The 18,529-nt window shown below is 41.2% G+C and overlaps 2 protein-coding genes and 2 long non-coding RNA genes across 4 annotated transcripts; all 4 read left to right on the top strand.

The window, feature by feature from the left end:
• Positions 1 to 6,574: 6,574 nt before the first annotated feature.
• Positions 6,575 to 7,319, top strand: LOC112846333 (uncharacterized). Its single transcript, XR_003219251.1, has 3 exons — positions 6,575 to 6,625; positions 6,981 to 7,119; positions 7,257 to 7,319. It is a non-coding gene; the product is annotated as an uncharacterized LOC112846333 (long non-coding RNA).
• Positions 7,320 to 9,401: 2,082 nt separating this feature from the next.
• On the top strand, positions 9,402 to 10,010 carry LOC112846321 (zinc finger protein 70-like; the record flags this gene model as incomplete). The annotated part of the gene is made up of 1 exon (XM_025905842.1): positions 9,402 to 10,010. A coding segment is annotated over one exon (609 nt), but the record flags the coding sequence as incomplete, so codon positions are not given.
• A 4,228-nt stretch (positions 10,011 to 14,238) lies between these two features.
• LOC102082563 (uncharacterized) lies at positions 14,239 to 16,133 on the top strand. Its single transcript, XM_005466075.3, has 3 exons — positions 14,239 to 14,414; positions 14,760 to 15,040; positions 15,438 to 16,133. The coding sequence occupies exons 1-3, from the start codon at positions 14,318 to 14,320 to the stop codon at positions 16,131 to 16,133; spliced, it is 1,074 nt and encodes a 357-aa protein (XP_005466132.1). The 5' UTR covers positions 14,239 to 14,317.
• A 305-nt stretch (positions 16,134 to 16,438) lies between these two features.
• LOC109201381 (uncharacterized) lies at positions 16,439 to 17,549 on the top strand. Its single transcript, XR_002061399.2, has 3 exons — positions 16,439 to 16,964; positions 17,030 to 17,091; positions 17,167 to 17,549. It is a non-coding gene; the product is annotated as an uncharacterized LOC109201381 (long non-coding RNA).
• Positions 17,550 to 18,529: the final 980 nt, after the last annotated feature.

Consider the following 18,529-nt stretch of genomic DNA (forward strand, 5'->3'; position numbering starts at 1 on the left):
GGTAGGGGAGGGAACTTGAAATCAAAAGTTACAGTGGAGAAAAAATAAGTTACATATTCAATTTCTTTAAGTAATTACAACTTGAATTTTATTTTGAACCCACTAACATTGGGATTTAATTTCAAATTACATATCAAATTAATTTAATGTAATTACCAACATTATTAATTCAACGCAACCCCAAAAAATAAAGTCAGCAACTTAGAAGGTCTATCTTAATCAGTAAATTAGAATTTTTATCTTGCAGCCATTTTACCACCACTTTAATAAAGTGGTGGTAAAAGGCCTGATGAATTACTTTTTAGAGTGTACATCTAGTCCTGTGAAAGTACTTCTCTTAATTAACTGATGCCTTTCAACAATTAGACTCCTCTGATGCTGAGTAATTGTCAGGAAAGTCCTACTAGCAGAGCACACTTGATCGATTCACTGTAACTGTCTCTTTAATTGTTGACAGGTGTTTACCCAAGAAGACTGGATGCTGTGGTTAAATCAATCGGTGATTCAGCAAAGTATTAGTTTTGGGGTGTACACACCAACACAACCAGCTTATTGTACTTTTTCATTACATTTATATTTTCTTATACATTTTTTCCCTAATAGACTTATTTGTTTTTTTTATTTGAATCTCCACTTATATACTGCATTAACGATGGAAAAAAGTTTTGAAATTATTCACTGTAGTTTTATTTCTTATTATCACAAAAACCCTGGTATTTTTATAGAGATGTGCGCTTTTCATAGCCAATGTAACATAAACCAAAGCCTCAATTCCTGGCTGTAAAAGTAAATCTTGATGTACACAAAGAAGAGCAGCCTTCTCTCCTGGATCGGCTGGAGTTTTCTTTAGGTGCCTTTCCAGCTTTGACTTTTGTCAAAGAAAGCTCCAGCCGATCGAGGAGAGAAGGACAACCGCTGCCCAGGCGAAAACCTGTAGTGATCCCATATGTGTCAGGAGTATCGGAACAGTTGAGACGCATTTTTTCTAAACACCGGATCTCTGTGGCTTTTAAACCCCAAAACACGCTGCGCCAAAAACTGGTCCACCCCAAGGATCGGGTCCCCCGACACAAACAGACTGCCAGGATTTATACATCGGGGAAACCAAACAACCTCTGGCGAAGCGGATGGCACAACACAGAAGAGCAACCTCGTCAGGCCAGGACTCTGCAGTCTATTTACACCTACAGGCCAGTGGACACTCTTTCAATGATGAGGATGTACACATCCTGGACAGGGAAGAACGCTGGTTTGAGCGCGGAGTCAAGGAGGCCTAATGTGAAAAGGGAAAGACCATCTCTGAATCGAGGAGGGGGCCTAAGGGTACATCTTTCGCCATCTTACAATGCTGTGATTGCAGCCATTCCCCAACTCTCTGTGAATGGGACTCATGGCCATTGATCAGTGGTCTTTGATCAGTGGGTTTTGGTCAGTGATTGTTGATCAATGGTCATGGGAATTTGCATAATTATGATTAAGGAACTGACCTCACAGCCCATTGTTCCTTCAGTGGGCTGGTCTCAGTCATTATGCAAATGTACTGTTTATAAGGTTTGGGGAAACCTGCAGTCAGCTGAGAGTGAAGAAGTCACTTGGATGAGTGACGAAACGTTTCTCCCACAAAACGCTACGTCCAGATGAACAGATTCAACTTTTGGAGATTTACTTTCCTGGATGATTGAGAATGCATCAAGACGTTCCACTTTTAACAGTAATACACAAAACTCTGGACTCGGACCTCTCTCTCCCACAGTCAACATAATACATACACAATACCCGTTATAATCACAAACAGAGAGAAACAGAATTATCATAAATCCAGTAATTCCAAAAACATTAATAACCTCCGGCCTCTTCAAAAATGTCAACATCCATTGAGCTCTACTGTCAAAAATCCACCAGTCTCGATCAGTATGACACTTTTAAATGTCCACTCTCTGTTGAACAAGTTTTTTATTATTAATGATTTAATTTTAGATAATAAACTTGACTGTTTATTTTTAACTGTAACATGGCTGGGCTCGGATGCACCAGTTGTTCTCACTGAGGCCTCCCCACCAAATTTTAATTTCTCTTTTTCTATTAGAAGTGGTAAGAGAGGTGGTGGGACTGCATCTTTAACCAACAACACACTCACAAAATATAAATATAGTCGACCTTAATCTTAAAGAGAATGTGATGATTTTATGGATAATTAAAGTCAGTCATCCACAAACACAACAAGCTGAAAGTCAGTGATGCTGCTCGGTTTGCAGTCCTGAATATGACGGCACAAGCAGGATTCACTGCACTGTTAATGTTAGCTATGTTATATTGCTGCCTCTGTTCGGTGGTGTCGAGCCAAACGGACTTTAACATGTGTTTGAACGAGCTGACGGTTCACTCGTTAAGCTGAAAGAAAGATGCTTTAATCACAGGAGTCACACATGTGTCCACTGGACCATCTGGAACTCTTCTTGTTTAGCACTCGTAATAACACAAACACTAAATCCTCCTTCTCTTGTGCTGTTTTGTAGCAGTGTACACACCTGAGACTGTCACCTGTCTGTCTGTCCTGCACTCTCTCTCTGTTTCTTTCTCTCTGATTGTGGAATAAAAGTATGAACATGTATTTATAAGTTACACTTGTGTTTGAATCCTGCAGCTTATCACACATTTGATTTCCATGTGTGACAACTGCAAGTGTCCAGAGTGAGGACAGACTGAGGGACCCACTGCTGCACATCATCTGTGAGGCTTTGCACCCCTGATGATCCACCAGGACAAACTCAGCAGTGTGTGAGGAAGAGGAGGAGGAAGAGCCAGCAGCAGCTGACAGATGGAGAGAATAGACAGACTGTTCCCTGTTTGTGAAGGACTGCTAGGAAAGTTTAACATAACTAATTGTCTGTCCTGAATCAGTCTTATTAGGTAATGTTCAAATAATGTTATCATCCCAGTGTTTTCAGTGTGGGAGAAAGTACTCAGGGCCTTCAAGTTACACACTATGAAAGGCAGCAACAAGTTTAATGTTCAGAAACCTAAAGTATGTATCAGCAGCAGAATGGAGCTAAAAATAAATGTTTGTTTCAGTTCTATGAAGCTTTGAGTATTTTGGATTAGTAGCACTGCTGTGTTTGTTGCATCATATTGCTGTAATTGTTTATATGCTTTATATATTCTGAGGTAAGTTGATCTATAGTGTTACATCATATTCTATAAGGATGTTATGTGTTTGTATACTTTCTGCCCAGTTTGACCCATTTAGCAGAAGTCAGCCTGTTTAAGGCTCTGATATCTATTCTGTATGACTTAAAGCAGTTATGACATGCTCTGATTTTCTCACCCAATAAAGGAATATTTCATATATCAGTCTACTCTTCATTCTATCAGAAACAGTTATCACAGCTCATACATTTTCTTTTTCAGAATCAGAATCAGAATACTATATACTATAATATTAATCACAAAGGAAATTAGGGTTACAGCAGGCAGCACGCTAATGGCGCATGCGCACTTACAAAGGAACCTTCTGACCAACTTCACACAAACATCACATTGGGGAGACATGTCAGAGAGGTAGGCTGATAGAAAAAAAACAACGAAAATACATAACATGAGGAGAGAGGAGGAGAAAAAAACTCCACTCAGACTGAGCTCCTAGTGGGATAACAGAAAAAACACCTCAGCACAAAAAGCACATGACTATCAATACACCATAGAAACACAAGACAAGCAAAAGGGGCGGGTAAAGGGTAAGAGAGAGCCGGTGTAGAGAGCGCATCCGGTCCTGCAGCATGTCTGCGATGGTCCAGTCAACTACCATCTTCCCCGATAGGGCACAAGCATCGAAGGCGTTTGGAAAGGGAGGGGGGATCAGTGTGTTCATATCAGTGCATGTGTGTGTGTGTGTGTGTATGTCCAGAGTTCAGCTGACACAGTGTCCTTCGCCGCGCCAGGCTTAGTAAACAGTCTTCCAGCCGACCCAGGTGGCCTTGCATGGAATGGGGGGAACAGTCTAAACACAGTCGTTATCAGGGAGTTTTGTTCAGCTCCACCTTGAGACCGCAGCTGGCACCGAAGGGGTCTCCGCATGAAGTGATGGTGGTTTTTACTTTAGTGCGAACAACTCATATGAATTTCAAAGCTGTTCTAACAGTCCAACACTGGTCTCTCAATCTCCCGTTGGAGAGCCGTGAGCTTCTCCATGATGTTATCAACCTTACGCTCCGTGATGTTGTCATTCTTGTGGTCAAAGAGCAGGTTCTGAGAACTCACGACCGCAGTGCACTTCCCAAGATGTGATCCAATTTGCGCCCAGAGGTGTTATTCCGAGCAAGCCCCTCCAGATGTAATCCAGTTTTTCACTCAGAGGTCTTGTTCTGAGTATTCACGGCAGCCGTGTGGTTCCCCAAGATCTTATCCGTGCTGCACTCAATGAGCCCATTTTGAGAAACTCACGCCTCGTCCCATCATTTCAATCCCAGTGGGCAGCCTTGTGGGGGTTTGAACAGCCGGTTCCGCTTCCTTAATTCTTCGATAAGTCAGGGCCAAGCCAGCTCCGATCAGCAAGAACCCTGTTATCATGGTTCCGAATAGCTCAATATCTTCAGCAGTCAGGCTCACCCGAGCCCAGACTTCTCGTTGAGAAGGGGTGTCAAATGCATTCAGAGACCAGTTGATCAAATCCATAATTTCTCTTTTAACTTTTAGAGAACAGACTGAGAGAGTGTTCCAGGGAAAAGTAAGTAAAAGCACAAGACAAGACAAGGACGTAAGAAGCTAAGCAGGGAAGATAAGGGCAGGAGAGGAGAAAAGTGCGACCGCCTTCGCTGAGAGCCAAAAGAAGAAGACACACACACATATATGTGTGTATGTATGTGCACATATATGTAAGCATTGAGCAAAATTTGGTAATGCCAACAAATTAAATGAACAATATTTGTCTCTTACATATGATACATCTATACGTATTTATACACTGTAAGATGTAGAAGATTTAAGGTGATGGGAAATATAAATAACTGAAACTTGAATCTTTACTGAAGCTCAGTATTTGACACAGAGTTCACTCACATGGGCTGTACCAGTGTACCTGCACATGTGATGTGACAATAAAAGTGAATTTTTCACGTGAATTGTTCAAGTTCACTGCTGCAATAACTAATAATGATTAATATGATAACTATAATATTGGCCATATTATATTTACACTGACTTAGTCTCATGAATAACATAATTGTTATTTACTAGCTAATCTTAAATGACTGTTCAGTACAGAAATGAAGCCCAACAATCATGTTTTACAGTCCTGTGGTCTCAGACTCAGATACTTATCAAATCACACAAACCTCGTGTAGAAACAAACAAACAAATGAACAACAAAACATTTTTTCTTCTTCATTTCTGTCACACAAAGCTGTATGAAAAGTTTCCAGCGGTTGGTATCATGGTTGCTAGGCAACCTACGCAGCGCGATGGAGACCGTCCTATTTCACAAGCCTCGCACTTCCGGCCTTTGGGTACGCGGCCCTTGTGGACCATTAAGGCTGCGTACTTTAAGGCTGCAGAACCTGAATTGGGATACAGCCTAAGGCTGTTCCAATTCTCAGCACCGCTCTTCTCTTTCACTGAGTCCTTAGCAAATCTCCTTCCCATGATGACGTTTCCATCGAGGCCAAGAAAAAAGAGTTTAGGAAAAGGAGATAGGCGCTAATTTCGAAATTACACCCCACGTGGTTACGTTATGCAGCTGAGTCACGTGACCGCACAGTAACAAATCGACACAGAGCCAGGAAAAGGGGGCGGAGAAAGTGTGTGCGCAGGAGAGCAGTCGAGCTGAGAGAGCTGCTTTTTCATGAAACGGGAGTAAAGTAGTGAACTTACAGGAACATATACCACTACCAACGTTTGGATCGATATCTGCATCGATCTGCACACCCTTTGTCTCCTGGATCGTAGCCGAGATCAGCGTGAACCACGTGGGTCTCTGCTCCCTGATCTGTTTCTTAAGACTTCCAGCTTCATCACGGAGTTTCTCTCGGTTTGTGGGCTCATCTAAAGGTAAGCACCGAGCTAACTTTAATGTGGGTTCAGTTTATGTTGAGTTTAGCTCTGTTGAGAATAATAGATTGCTTGGTATACACTGGAGTTAGACAGACTAGAGTTTGTGATTGTCTGCAGCATTATAATCTGGCGGTTGGTAGGGGGAAAGAATAGATACAGAAAAATAGTCTTTGAATATGAACAAAGGGTGCAGGGCAGGAGAAGAGCCAACCCCCAGGACAGGAAGCCACAGGTACAAGCGTGGGGGAGGGCAATAGGGCTTTGGAGCGTGATGTCACTGGAGGTGGGCCACGCCCCTTTCCGCCATGACAGTAGGCTAGACACAGGATACAGCTTCAGCTATGGTTCGTACGTGTTGTGTTATCAGTTGCAACGTTTGATCACACGATCGTGAAGGCAAGAAGCTGGATAATGGGCTCTCTTTTCATCGTTTTTCAACCTGGAGGCAACGTGAGGGATCCCATGTATCCGATATTACTAAACAAAGACGTCAGGCTTGCATTGCAGCGGTGAGACGAGCGGATCGAGTTCTGTGCAATCCCCAGCTTTTTGTTGGTTTGGTCTCCGCATCTTCTTTCCGGTGAGTTCTAAATTAATTCATATCAGTATTAAAATGCTTTTAGTGTTATTTTCAATGTGCTGAGGTCATAGATAATGAGATAAAACATGCTAATGTGTGATGCTGCAGAACCACGTCATGTCATCATGTCGACTGAGTAGCTTATGATTTAGCATTATTGCAGGCAAACCAGCATATGAAATGGATGTAACAAATCCAGACTGGGCACCAACACTGCTCAACATACTAAATTGCTCTCATTGTACACTAATCCGCACATAACTTCTAGATGAATCACACACCTGTCATGTGCACTAATTTTATCTTACCGCCTTTGTCCTATCCCGATCTTTGCATACCTTGTCTGTGGAGTCAGCGCATACACAGCAAACCAGTTTAAGAATTATAAATCCCTGGAGGCCCACATCCAATTCACGAACGGCTGGGTGCAAGATTTGTCCATCTTTATGCCTCCACGCTGCGACAACTGTACGTTGTCGTTAAGACAAAGAAAGGTAAGTCGGTTTGAACATGATAACTTTCTAAACAACTTCCTTGTTACAGTTTTTGATTTGCACGTACAGCCAAACCATCTATATTAGCCTTGGTTCATTACAGACCTTTTCTTAAAAGTGGTTTTTGTGTGTTTCAGGTACTGCACTCACAACGACTGAATGAAACTGCACTGTGACCTCGTTGTGTGGACACAGAGAGACCTGTCATACGCATCTTCCCTGATGTGGATTTCTGGGAACCACGTTTAAAGCAAGCACAAGACTTCTTTCTTAAAGTGTGTCTTCCTGAACTTGTTGGGAAATACTTCTCCAAACAATGTGCTGCTCTAAATAGCCTGTAATGTTTCATTTTGTGGTTCAAGATTGATGCCAGCTGTGTGTTGCCATGTAAATAGTTTGCATTTCATTTCTATGTACTTGCTAGGTACATGTGATAAGATCAAGAATAAAAAAAACCAAACATGTATACTATTCTTTTCTGTTTTATTGAAACTACTTCACACAAAGTACAATTATTTACAATGAACTACACATGCAACACAACAGCTTTATGAATACTCAACAAGAGCAAGTTTCATTTGGCGCTGGTCTGACAACCACACATATTCACCAAAACACAGCAAACCTTAACAATCTTATCAAGCATAGATCGGGATAGGACAAAGGCGGTAAGATAAAATTAGTGCACATGACAGGTGTGTGATTCATCTAGAAGTTATGTGCGGATTAGTGTACAATGAGAGCAATTTAGTATGTTGAGCAGTGTTGGTGCCCAGTCTGGATTTGTTACATCCATTTCATATGCTGGTTTGCCTGCAATAACGCTAAATCATAAGCTACTCAGTCGACATGATGACATGACGTGGTTCTGCAGCATCACACATTAGCATGTTTTATCTCATTATCTATGACCTCAGCACATTGAAAATAACACTAAAAGCATTTTAATAGTGATATGAATTAATTTAGAACTCACCGGAAAGAAGATGCGGAGACCAAACCAACAAAAAGCTGGGGATTGCACAGAACTCGATCCGCTCGTCTCACCGCTGCAATGCAAGCCTGACGTCTTTGTTTAGTAATATCGGATACATGGGATCCCTCACGTTGCCTCCAGGATGAAAAACGATGAAAAGAGAGCCCATTATCCAGCTTCTTGCCTTCACGATCGTGTGATCAAACGTTGCAACTGATAACACAACACGTACGAACCATAGCTGAAGCTGTATCCTGTGTCTAGCCTACTGTCATGGCGGAAAGGGGGCGTGGCCCACCTCCAGTGACGTCAACTCCAAAGCCCTATCAGCCTTTAGAATAGGACTTCATAGGATGACCTCCAGATGCATCTGCATTTTATTTTCTTCCAGCGCAAATAAAGACGCCTGATTCATCACCTGATGCTACCATCAAAAATCCGTGAAGTCGGTGAAGTGTGTTCACAGTTTATTGTGAACACGTTGACAGAGTGAGAGACTGTTTGCAGAAATACACCAACTAATCATTAGCTCAGCATGCTGGAAAAATGTTGAGAGTTTGCTCGCTTGTTCAATTATTTCCATCTTGCTTTGACTCTATCTATCTATCTATCTATCTATCTATCTATCTACATAAATGTATATATGTGTGTGTGTGTGTGTGTGTGTGCGTGTCCCAGCTGAGTAACAGGAGTCTGTTGGAGCAGCAGAGGAACAATTTTGGACTCAGCTCAGCCACAATAGAGGAAACAATGACTTCAACACAAAAGGTGAGAAAAACAACACAGTTACACTGTTATTGAAACTGTGTGTTCAGCTGGTGTGTTTTTAAAAACATGTTAACAGCAGCTTTATCTTTTGCATCCTGGCCTCATCCATATATACAGAATCTACATTCAAATCAGAAATGACAGAAGTTACAAGAAAATACAAAGATCATATTTTATAAGCACACACTGAAACAACAGTATCATCAGTTGTTCTTGCAATTTCGTAAAAAATTTTCCGGAAAAGATTTTCTTCGTTGATCAATATTTCTTCAATAATGTCATTTTAATTATACCTCGCATTGTGTCACATCATTGTAATGTGATACTGCCACCAGAAGGTGGTGGAAACACACCTACAATGTGTTTGTTGACATGTTTGATTCCACTGATGGAGGGAGTTTCAGTTTGTTCCACGACTGCATTTCACTCACTGCCTCTGTTTGTATCTCTGTCACTGCAGGACCAACATGGAGCAAGAAGTCAGCGCTCTCAGGAGGCCGGCAAACCTCACAGAAGAAAGGGAGAGAAAACCTACAGCTGTGATGAGTGTGGGAAGGATTTTACCCAGAGTGGACATTTAAAAACACACCAACTCATCCACAGTGGAGTTAAACCTTACAGCTGTGAGTTGTGTGGAAAGTCTTTTACCGAGGCTGGACACTTGAAAAAACACCAACTCATCCACAGTGGAGTTAAACCTTACAGCTGTGACTTGTGTGGAAAGTCTTTTACCCTGGCTGGAGACTTAAAAAGACACCAACTCATCCACAGTGGATTTAAACCTTACAGCTGTGATGAGTGTGGGAAGGATTTTACCCGGAGTGGACATTTAAAAACACACCAACTCGTCCACAGTGGAGTTAAACCGTACAGCTGTGACTTGTGTGGAAAGTCTTTTACAGAGGCTGGAGGCTTAAAAACTCACCAACTCATCCACAGTGGAGTTAAACCTTACAGCTGTGATTTGTGTGGAAAGTCTTTTACCCATGCTGGAAACTTAAAAACACACCAACTCATCCACAGTGGAGTTAAACCTTACAGCTGTGAGTTGTGTGGAAAGTCTTTTACCCAGGCTGGAAACTTAAAAACACACCAACTCATCCACAGTGGATTTAAAGCACACAGCTGTGACTTGTGTGGAAAGTCTTTTACCATGGCTGGAAACTTAAAAAGACACCAACTCATCCACAGTGAAGTTAAACCTTACAGCTGTGACTTGTGTGGAAAGTCTTTTACCCATGCTGGAAACTTAAAAAAACACCAACTCATCCACAGTGGATTTAAAGCACACAGCTGTGACTTGTGTGGAAAGTCTTTTACCCATGCTGGAAACTTAAAAAAACACCAACTCATCCATAGTGGAGTTAAGTCTTACAGCTGTGAGTTGTGTGGTAAGGCTTTGGCTCAAAATAGCAGCTTACAGAGGTAGCTCTGATTTCTGGAGCTGCAGTGAATAATCCTGAATGTTACATTTAGGAAGCTGCATGTATACATATGTATATCAAGTTTGTTTTTTCCTTTTAGGGATTTGAATTCTCTAAAATGTTATCCCTGTTACATTTTAACCTTTGTTCCCTTAGGACACAGTAGTGTTTAGTAGTTGTACTTGTTACTGTATTATTAAAGTTATAGGAATGTCTTTTTTTACCAAACTAATCATGTATCAAAATTGCAGATATGGTTTTATATATCAATTTCTTTTATTTTAGCTTTCTTAGTTTTTCTAAAATTAAATTATTTTTTATGTATTCATTTAATGTGTTACCTCAGTTAAATTTCAATTCTTCATTCATATTTAAACTTTTGCTGTTGTAAAATCTTCTCTTAAATCATTTTCTCCCAAAACTGCAAATGATTTCACAGCAGTTGCTCTTAAAACCTCAAAAATGAACTAAATCTGTCCACCAGCTTTGAAACAACACCTGCTGTGACTTTATGTCCAGAAAAAAGAAACTCAAGCTAAACTGGTTTTGGGCTGTACTTCCATGTAATACCAGTTTGTACCAGTAGATGAAGCAGTGAGTCAGTGTAACCTTTATTCAATTACGCAAAAACCACAATCTTATTCACAGTGGCAGCAAAGAAATGTTGAGAGTTAAAAACAGCAGCACACATCTGGACCATTTTAAAGATCACAGGTGACTACTTTTACTTAATTCAAATTCTGTTAAACCTCTATTTTTTGCTCCTCCTTTCACTTTAGTGTATTTAGTCCTTGAAGTCCACATGTTGTTATTTTAATGAATTTTGATCCACATGTTTGCAGCTGTTTTCTTGTTGATTTGAAGTTTGTATTATGAAATCCTGATAATGTTAAAGTGTTAGTTATATTTGATGAAGTCTGTGTAGAGTTTATCTTATTAAACAGTTTGGTGTGAAAAATAAAGAAATGGCCTCAGAACAAGTAGTTTGAGCCATGATTTCAGATTCAAACTAATTTAACTGTTTTAAGGCAGATGTTCCTGCATTGCAACAGCGGTTTGCAGTTGCGTTCTCCCCCCCTGCTTGTCTACAGGACTCTCATGGAGCACCACTTTGAAACTTTGTAACTCTCTCTGCAAAATACAATAGATAAAGACCAATGCTGGGCAATTATTATATAGTTACTTCTTCAAAAAAGTTACTGAGTATTGCAAAAAACAAAGATTTTTGCAGCTGTTTACCTAAAAATGCTGCTAAGGCATTTTTTTAAACAAACATTTCAAACTATTTACGGAACAATCAGCTGTTCTGCATCAAATCTGATGCCGCACAAATTATTTGTGCCTCCCCAAAAAATAATTTCTGTCCACTACGAGATAAAGGAGAACATCAAAAGCCTGATACCTGCAGGCCTGACAACAGGAGATGTATCACTCCTGTAACATTTAGCAGTCGCGTCATTGTTCTGACATGCACAACAAAACTATTGACTACACTACACACTAACTACGCAAGATTTGCGTTAAACGTCGCAAATCTCTCACATCTCAAAACACTGCTGTCACTCCTAAATTTTCCTCTTCTTAACAACTTCACATGGGACCCAACCTAACCTTAACAGTAGCAAACCAAGTCTCCCCTCGCCAGTCAAGTCACATCAGAAGTATTTAACTACTAGCAGGGTGAGGCACTCGCTACGTCTGGTGTTATGGCACCCCACACTAAACGTGGGGCAGTTGCTAAGCTAATCGGCAAGAAAGCTCTCATACATTGCAATTTGAATGGCTTAGCAGTGAAAGCACTACTTGACACGTGCTCAAGTGTGCATCATAAGTAATTTTTTTTTTTAAATCTCTTAATGAGATTTAAAAACAAATAATTAGTGGCCACAGAATCGCCACCAAAAACCATCACTTTTGTTTTCTGCGTATTAAAATGTAAAAAGTTCAAAGCCATCCAGGCCCTTATTTCATCAAGGCATCTGAGCAGAGGGTCTACTGAGAAGCCATTTATCTTTTTAAGTGGGAAATAAATCTGGGAGTCATCAGCATAACAGTGGAAAGAAATCCCAAGGGGCAGTAGGTGAGGTAAGTGACGGACAAGGTAAGCGACTCATGTTGTAACTGATATCAGACGCCGGAGATTTTGGTGGAAAATTAAAGCGAATGGTAGTTTAGATTTGAACAAATTCCTTTAAGCTTCAGTTTTACCAAATACACTTATCAATTGTCTTTAAACTAACAACATTTGTCTAAATCATCTCCAACACCCTGGAGAACAACGGGGAGAGTTTGGAGGCTCTCCAAGATTACATTGATCAGTGCTTCCAGGATCTCGTGATGAAGAAGGGCCAGAGTGCAGCTTCCCCAGCCAAATCTGAGACGCCGTCGTCGAAAAGACTTCGCCCGGCAGATTCCCCCGGCACAACATCGCCAGCCGGCAAAGATTTTGTCGACATACTGGAGTCAATCGATCAACGATTGTCCAGTTTCGATACAAGGCTGTCCTTGGTGGAGATTCTTCACCGGGAAATTAAATCGTTGCGAGAATCCCTGGATTCCGCCAGCAGCAGGTGGAAACGCTCGCTGCTGAAAATGCCACGCTAAGGGAGTCGGTAAAATGTCTCACAGACAACGTTACTCAGCTAAATAGAGAAAATAAAAAAATAAAAGAAACAGTTATTGATCTACAAGCTCGTAGCATGCGTGATAATCTGGTATTTTCTGGTATTCCAGAAGGCGCTGGAGAGGACGCGGAGACTACAGTAAAAAGCTTCATCAAAACCATCAAAGTTTGTATTATGAAATCCCGATAATGTTAAAGTGTTAGTTATATTTGATGAAGTCTGTGTAGAGTTTATCTTATTAAACAGTTTGGTGTGAAAAATAAAGAAATGGTCTCAGAATAAGTAGTTTGAGCCATGATTTCCAATTCAAACTAATTTAACTGTTTTCAGTGGTACATGTGGAGGTTTATCAGAGAAGGAGACTTGGCTGTTCTCCACCCACACTGAACAAGGATCCTGCAGCTCATTAAAAACTTTAAAATGATCTTCAAGGATAATTTTTTCTGCACAGAGACCGTGCCAGCAGTGCGCAATTGAGCACACGTGCAGCTTACAGGGAACATTGGTGATGATTATCACAAAGTGAACAAGATCTCATGGTTTGATGCTTGTCCAATGCCTGGGTTGACCTGGACTGGTTAAGCACTGCTCGTCTTTTTTATGATGCTGGATTTAACCAACACTTACTGGCAGATTCCCTTGTCTGCAGAGTCCAAAGACAAAAACGGCCTTCTCCACTCTGTATGGTTCGTACCAATTCGTCACACTTCCGTTTGGCTCTTTTGAAGCCTCGGCTATTTTTCAGCACCTCATGGAGCAGTAGCTGCTTCCTCAAATTGCATATGCTGTTTCCTACATGGATGATGTTGTTGTGGTACCCCTGTGAGGTACCACACAGTTACAGTTTTTCTCCATTGGTTTGGCTCATTTCTTGAAACAGAAATTACATTCTCAAAATAACATGGACAAACCTCCAAACCTCTTGGCAAATGTTCACAACAGAATGGCATTTCTCATTCATTTCATCAAATGGCAAATGCCTTAGTACATGTCTCAATTGTCTCAGTGCATCTTTGCAAATGATTAAGTACAAGTAGCCTACAGTTATACAGTTAGCCCACATTTAGCACATTTTCCAAATGAATAGATCTTGTAGATCTAAACTGATTAGTTGATTCTCAGTCTAATGATCATTCTCTCCAAAACATGTCACCATGATTTCATTTCATTGTATAAGTACTCGCATGCACAACTGTCTGTTCAATTGTCAAAATTGGTCAAGAACATAATACCTCTGAACATGGATAGACAAGGCTAAGCAAACAGACAAGGGGAAGTTCTTCCTCAAAGAAGAGGAGGACTGAGAAGGCGTGGTGGAGGAATAGGGGGAAGAGGCCGAGGTGCGCGAAGACATTGTGCTGTCCCGAATGAAATTCGGGCCACAATTATAGATCATGTCATAAACCATGGCCTCACAATGGCAGAGGCAGGTCGTCGAGTGCAGCCTAATGTGCCTTGCTCTACAGTCTCCTCCATCATCCAAACCTTTCACAGGGAAAACAGGTATGTACTCTATATAATCGATGATGGAATTATATGTTGCATAGGACATTGCACTGTGCGTGAGGCAAAAAATGTATAACTTACTGTAGAGATTTTGTGTGCATCTGCCTACAGTAGTAGGTCTATACTAGCAGGTGGAGAGGACTAGTGGAATGTTTTGATACTAAATATGACAAGAAAGATATTGAACAAATTACTGTAAACTATGGAATTACATAATTTATACAGTTTAGAGTAGTATTCCAGTCACTGTGCAATGTTGCATTAGGATTGTGGTGAAGTTACTGTGAGTAAAACAATAATACAATTACACTGGTAACCTACTGTATTCTGTTCTTTGTGTAGGATTGGACGACAACCTCATGTGGGTGGCAGAGGAAAACTGCTCAATGAACAACAGGAAAGAGATTTGTAACATGGTGATGGCAAATAATGCCATCACATTCAGACAGATCCGTGATGCCATCCTTCAGGACAATCATATATTCCAGAATATAAACACAATAAGCATCTCCACAATAGACCGGGTTTTGAAGAAGCATCAGATGACAATGAAACAAATCTACAGGGTACCATTTGAGAGGAACTCTGACAGAGTGAAGGAGCTGCGCTACCAGTATGTAAATGTAAGTCAGTTACTGGTTGTCTCTCATTATAACCTTACCTGTAATCATAGTAAGCAGTAGTTCACTTATTTGGTTTCAATACCTCCTTTACCTGATTTCAGAATCAGTTTACTGTATGATACAATTCTCATTATAATCCTTATTTTGTTGTCTCCCAATCAAATCTATCTAATACTGTAGGTTTTACTGTAACATCTCAGTGACTCATCAGTATTTCCCACTCCCCTTTCTATCATATACCCCTGCAGTACTTCCTCATAGGCCTATCACTAGTTTAGAACCACTGGAGTAGTGGCCTGTAGTATATTGAACCTGTGGGGGGGGGGACATGTAATTGTCTAACTGTAGTATATGACTCTTCTGTATGACTGATTGTATGTTCTTTACTCTATTTTAGAGAATAATGGCATTGGAAGGACATGAGACCCCTCACATCCTGGTGTTCGTGGATGAAGCTGGCTTCAACCTGGCCAAGGGCCAAAGACGTGGCAGTAATATTATTGGCCACCGGGCCACAGTGGATGTCCCAGGTCAGCGAGGGGGCAATATAACTATGTGTGCTGCCATTTCTGAAAATGGTGTGGCCACTCACATCCCCAGTCTTGGCCCATACAACACACACAAGCTCCTCATCTTCTTGGATCGCCTTTATACCGATTTTATCCCTGAAAATAAGAGTGGTCTCATAGGGCCTCACTTACCCATTTATGTAATTGTGTGGGACAATGTCAATTTCCACCATAACCCACTCATTAGGGGCTGGTTTGCAGCGCATCCAAGGATGGTCATGGGCTTCCTACCACCTTACTCTCCTTTCCTCAATCCGATAGATGAGTTTTTCTCTGCTTGGAGGTGGAGAGTGTATGAGCATCATGCTCAGGATCAGCCGTCCCTGCTCCATGCTATGGACGCAGCGTGTGACGACATTACAGGAGATCAATGCAGGGGATGGTTGTGGCATGCACGCCGTTTCTTCCCTCACTGCATCGCAAGAGAAAGTATCCGCTGTGATGTGGATGAGAATCTGTGGCCAGACGGACAACAGCGTGTAAATAATCAGGAAGGGAGACAGTGGACAAGAGCGGGAGAATGAGTACAGCGACCACTGAATAAGTCCTGGTTTTTTGATTTTGTGTTCATACAATTTACTACTGTAATGTACATTTTCTTTTTACATATGTATGAAACTTTCTTTGCGTGTGAATAAAAAATGGTTATGATTTCCTTGGTAGTGTGAGTGCAATCTGTGATGTCAAACCTTGGAGGCTACTCTTTTCTGTTGTATATTGTTGGTCCTCCATAGTGACAAAACATCTAAACATTTTGTATGGCAGTACTCACACAATGCCAAAGGGACGATACATTTTGGGGACACTGACTATTCAGATTAGAAAGAAATGTAGTTTTGACACATGAGTGAACTGTTTTAGGAGAGATATGAGCTTTTGCAGGTGGACCATGTTGTTGTGATCAACCATCCAGGTTTATTTTGACAAAAGCACCAAGAATGATGAGAATGTCGGATCTGTGTCGAGAAATGAGCCAAAGCTATTGAGAAGGATCTTTGCCATTTTGGAGACACTGACTGTTTAAATGAGAAAGGGATTTAGATTGAAGCCTGAGTGAACAGTTTTGGAAGAGATATGAGCTTTTGCAGGTGAGCTATAGTGTTGTGCTGAACTGTAAGAGTGTTTTGCCAAATGATCTTAGAGTTTTGAGAATGTAATGTCTTGTGGCAGGATGAATGTTATCCCTCGGTCCAACCCACTTTCAGCCTGGCGCATTAGGGGGCGCTAGTATAAATAGTGGCCATTTGAGTGTCCCTGGATCGCTTACCTGTGATCTCCTTTTTGGTCACCTGACTTCCCTTTGGTGTTGCAGAGCTCATTTGCGGGTTACACTTCTGAAGCCTCCATCGTGGCTGGTAGGTGTTTACTCATTGTAGCGTGTACATTACCTTACTTGGTGGTAAACGGCTATTGTTTGTAGGTCGTAGCTGTAGAAGCCTCCTCTGAGCCATTCTGCTCATGGTTTATGACGCGGCTTACTCGGTACGTAATCAACTTTTGTTACGATCTCTGCCTTTTTATTGTTCTTTTATAGTAATTACTTATTATGCTTTGCAGGAAGTGTGGGCCTTAGTTTTACGCCACGCTACGCGAACCGAAGTGCTGCTGCTTTGTTTTACTTTGTTTTTACTGTCTGTTCCGGCTGCGAAGTTTCTTTCCTACTGCTGCCAGCCTTTAAAGTGGACGTCGGCGTGGACAACGGCCATATGCATGCCACGCGGGTCGGCTGGCGTGCATACTGATTGACTGACTGGATAATTAACTTATAGTCATGCAGACGGCAAGTTGGAGCAATACGGCGATTCCGTTTGCTCCATATTTTAGAGTTTTATCTAGATTGTATGTTGTGTTTCTGTTGTTTTGATTTGTAGTTTGGATTTTTGTTACGCCACTGGTGGGAGGCCCTTTTTCTAGCTGTAGATCACCAGTGTGGTCCTGCAGTTGGGTTATCCCCCAGCGCTACACATCAGTTTGTTGTACTATATTAAAATTTTCTTTGTTTCTTTTATTCAGATGCGGAGTGCCGACGTGGAGGAGACTAGGGTGCCTTGGTGGTGGGATCCTTTGAGTGTACACACCTGCCTTGCTTAGTTTATTAGTGTGAGTGTGTGATAGTGTGCTGCACTTGTATCTTGGTGTGTCTTCTTTTTTGAGTTTGTGGTAAGCCTCGGCTCTGAATACCTTTTTTTTTTTTTTTTTTTAGCATACTTGTACACTGATATTTATGACTGTGCTTTTAAACGTTGTTTTAATTAATAAATTGTCAACTTATTTTATCATTGAACCTCGTCTGTATTGAGTATAACAAACCTAACTGCCTTCTTAGTGATTAGTGTTACCTCCAGTTTTCTCTGGGTGAAATTCCCAGGGTGGCGTTGTCTTTTTAAACTGTGAAGCGTACTTACTTTATTTCCACCTTGTGCTGCCACAGTCTGTTTCAAGAAATGAGCCAAACCAATGGAGAAAAACTGTAAACGGTTAAAGGAAACCTCAGAAGAACGGCGGCTAATTCCCTTTTTGCAGCATGCAGCCAACGAGGTATTTATTCATTTATCGTGTTTGTTGTACAGTGTTATTTTTAGTGCTGTGTCTTACGCTGAGTTTTATTTTGTTAATGCTGTATAGTTTTCACGGTGGCTTTGGAGAGAAGTCTTCAAATAAACCAGTGACAGAAAACCACTTGCGTCTGCCTGTGCTTCGACGGAATTATACACATGTAGCTATGATGTTTGCTAGTTCACCTTACATGCAATAATGTAATAACATGGTTAGCGTACTCAACGTGAATTACACACAAACAACATTAAGAACGGCTGCTGCTGCCATCTTCATCCGTCATCATTTCTGCTACACTGGCAGGGCTAGGGGCCAGGACTCTCCTCTTCGGGTTTTTGGGGGATGTTGCTAACTCCGGGTCCGA

Source organism: Oreochromis niloticus, linkage group LG3, assembly GCF_001858045.2.
Source record: "Oreochromis niloticus isolate F11D_XX linkage group LG3, O_niloticus_UMD_NMBU, whole genome shotgun sequence".
Taxonomy (NCBI): Eukaryota; Metazoa; Chordata; class Actinopteri; order Cichliformes; family Cichlidae; genus Oreochromis; species Oreochromis niloticus.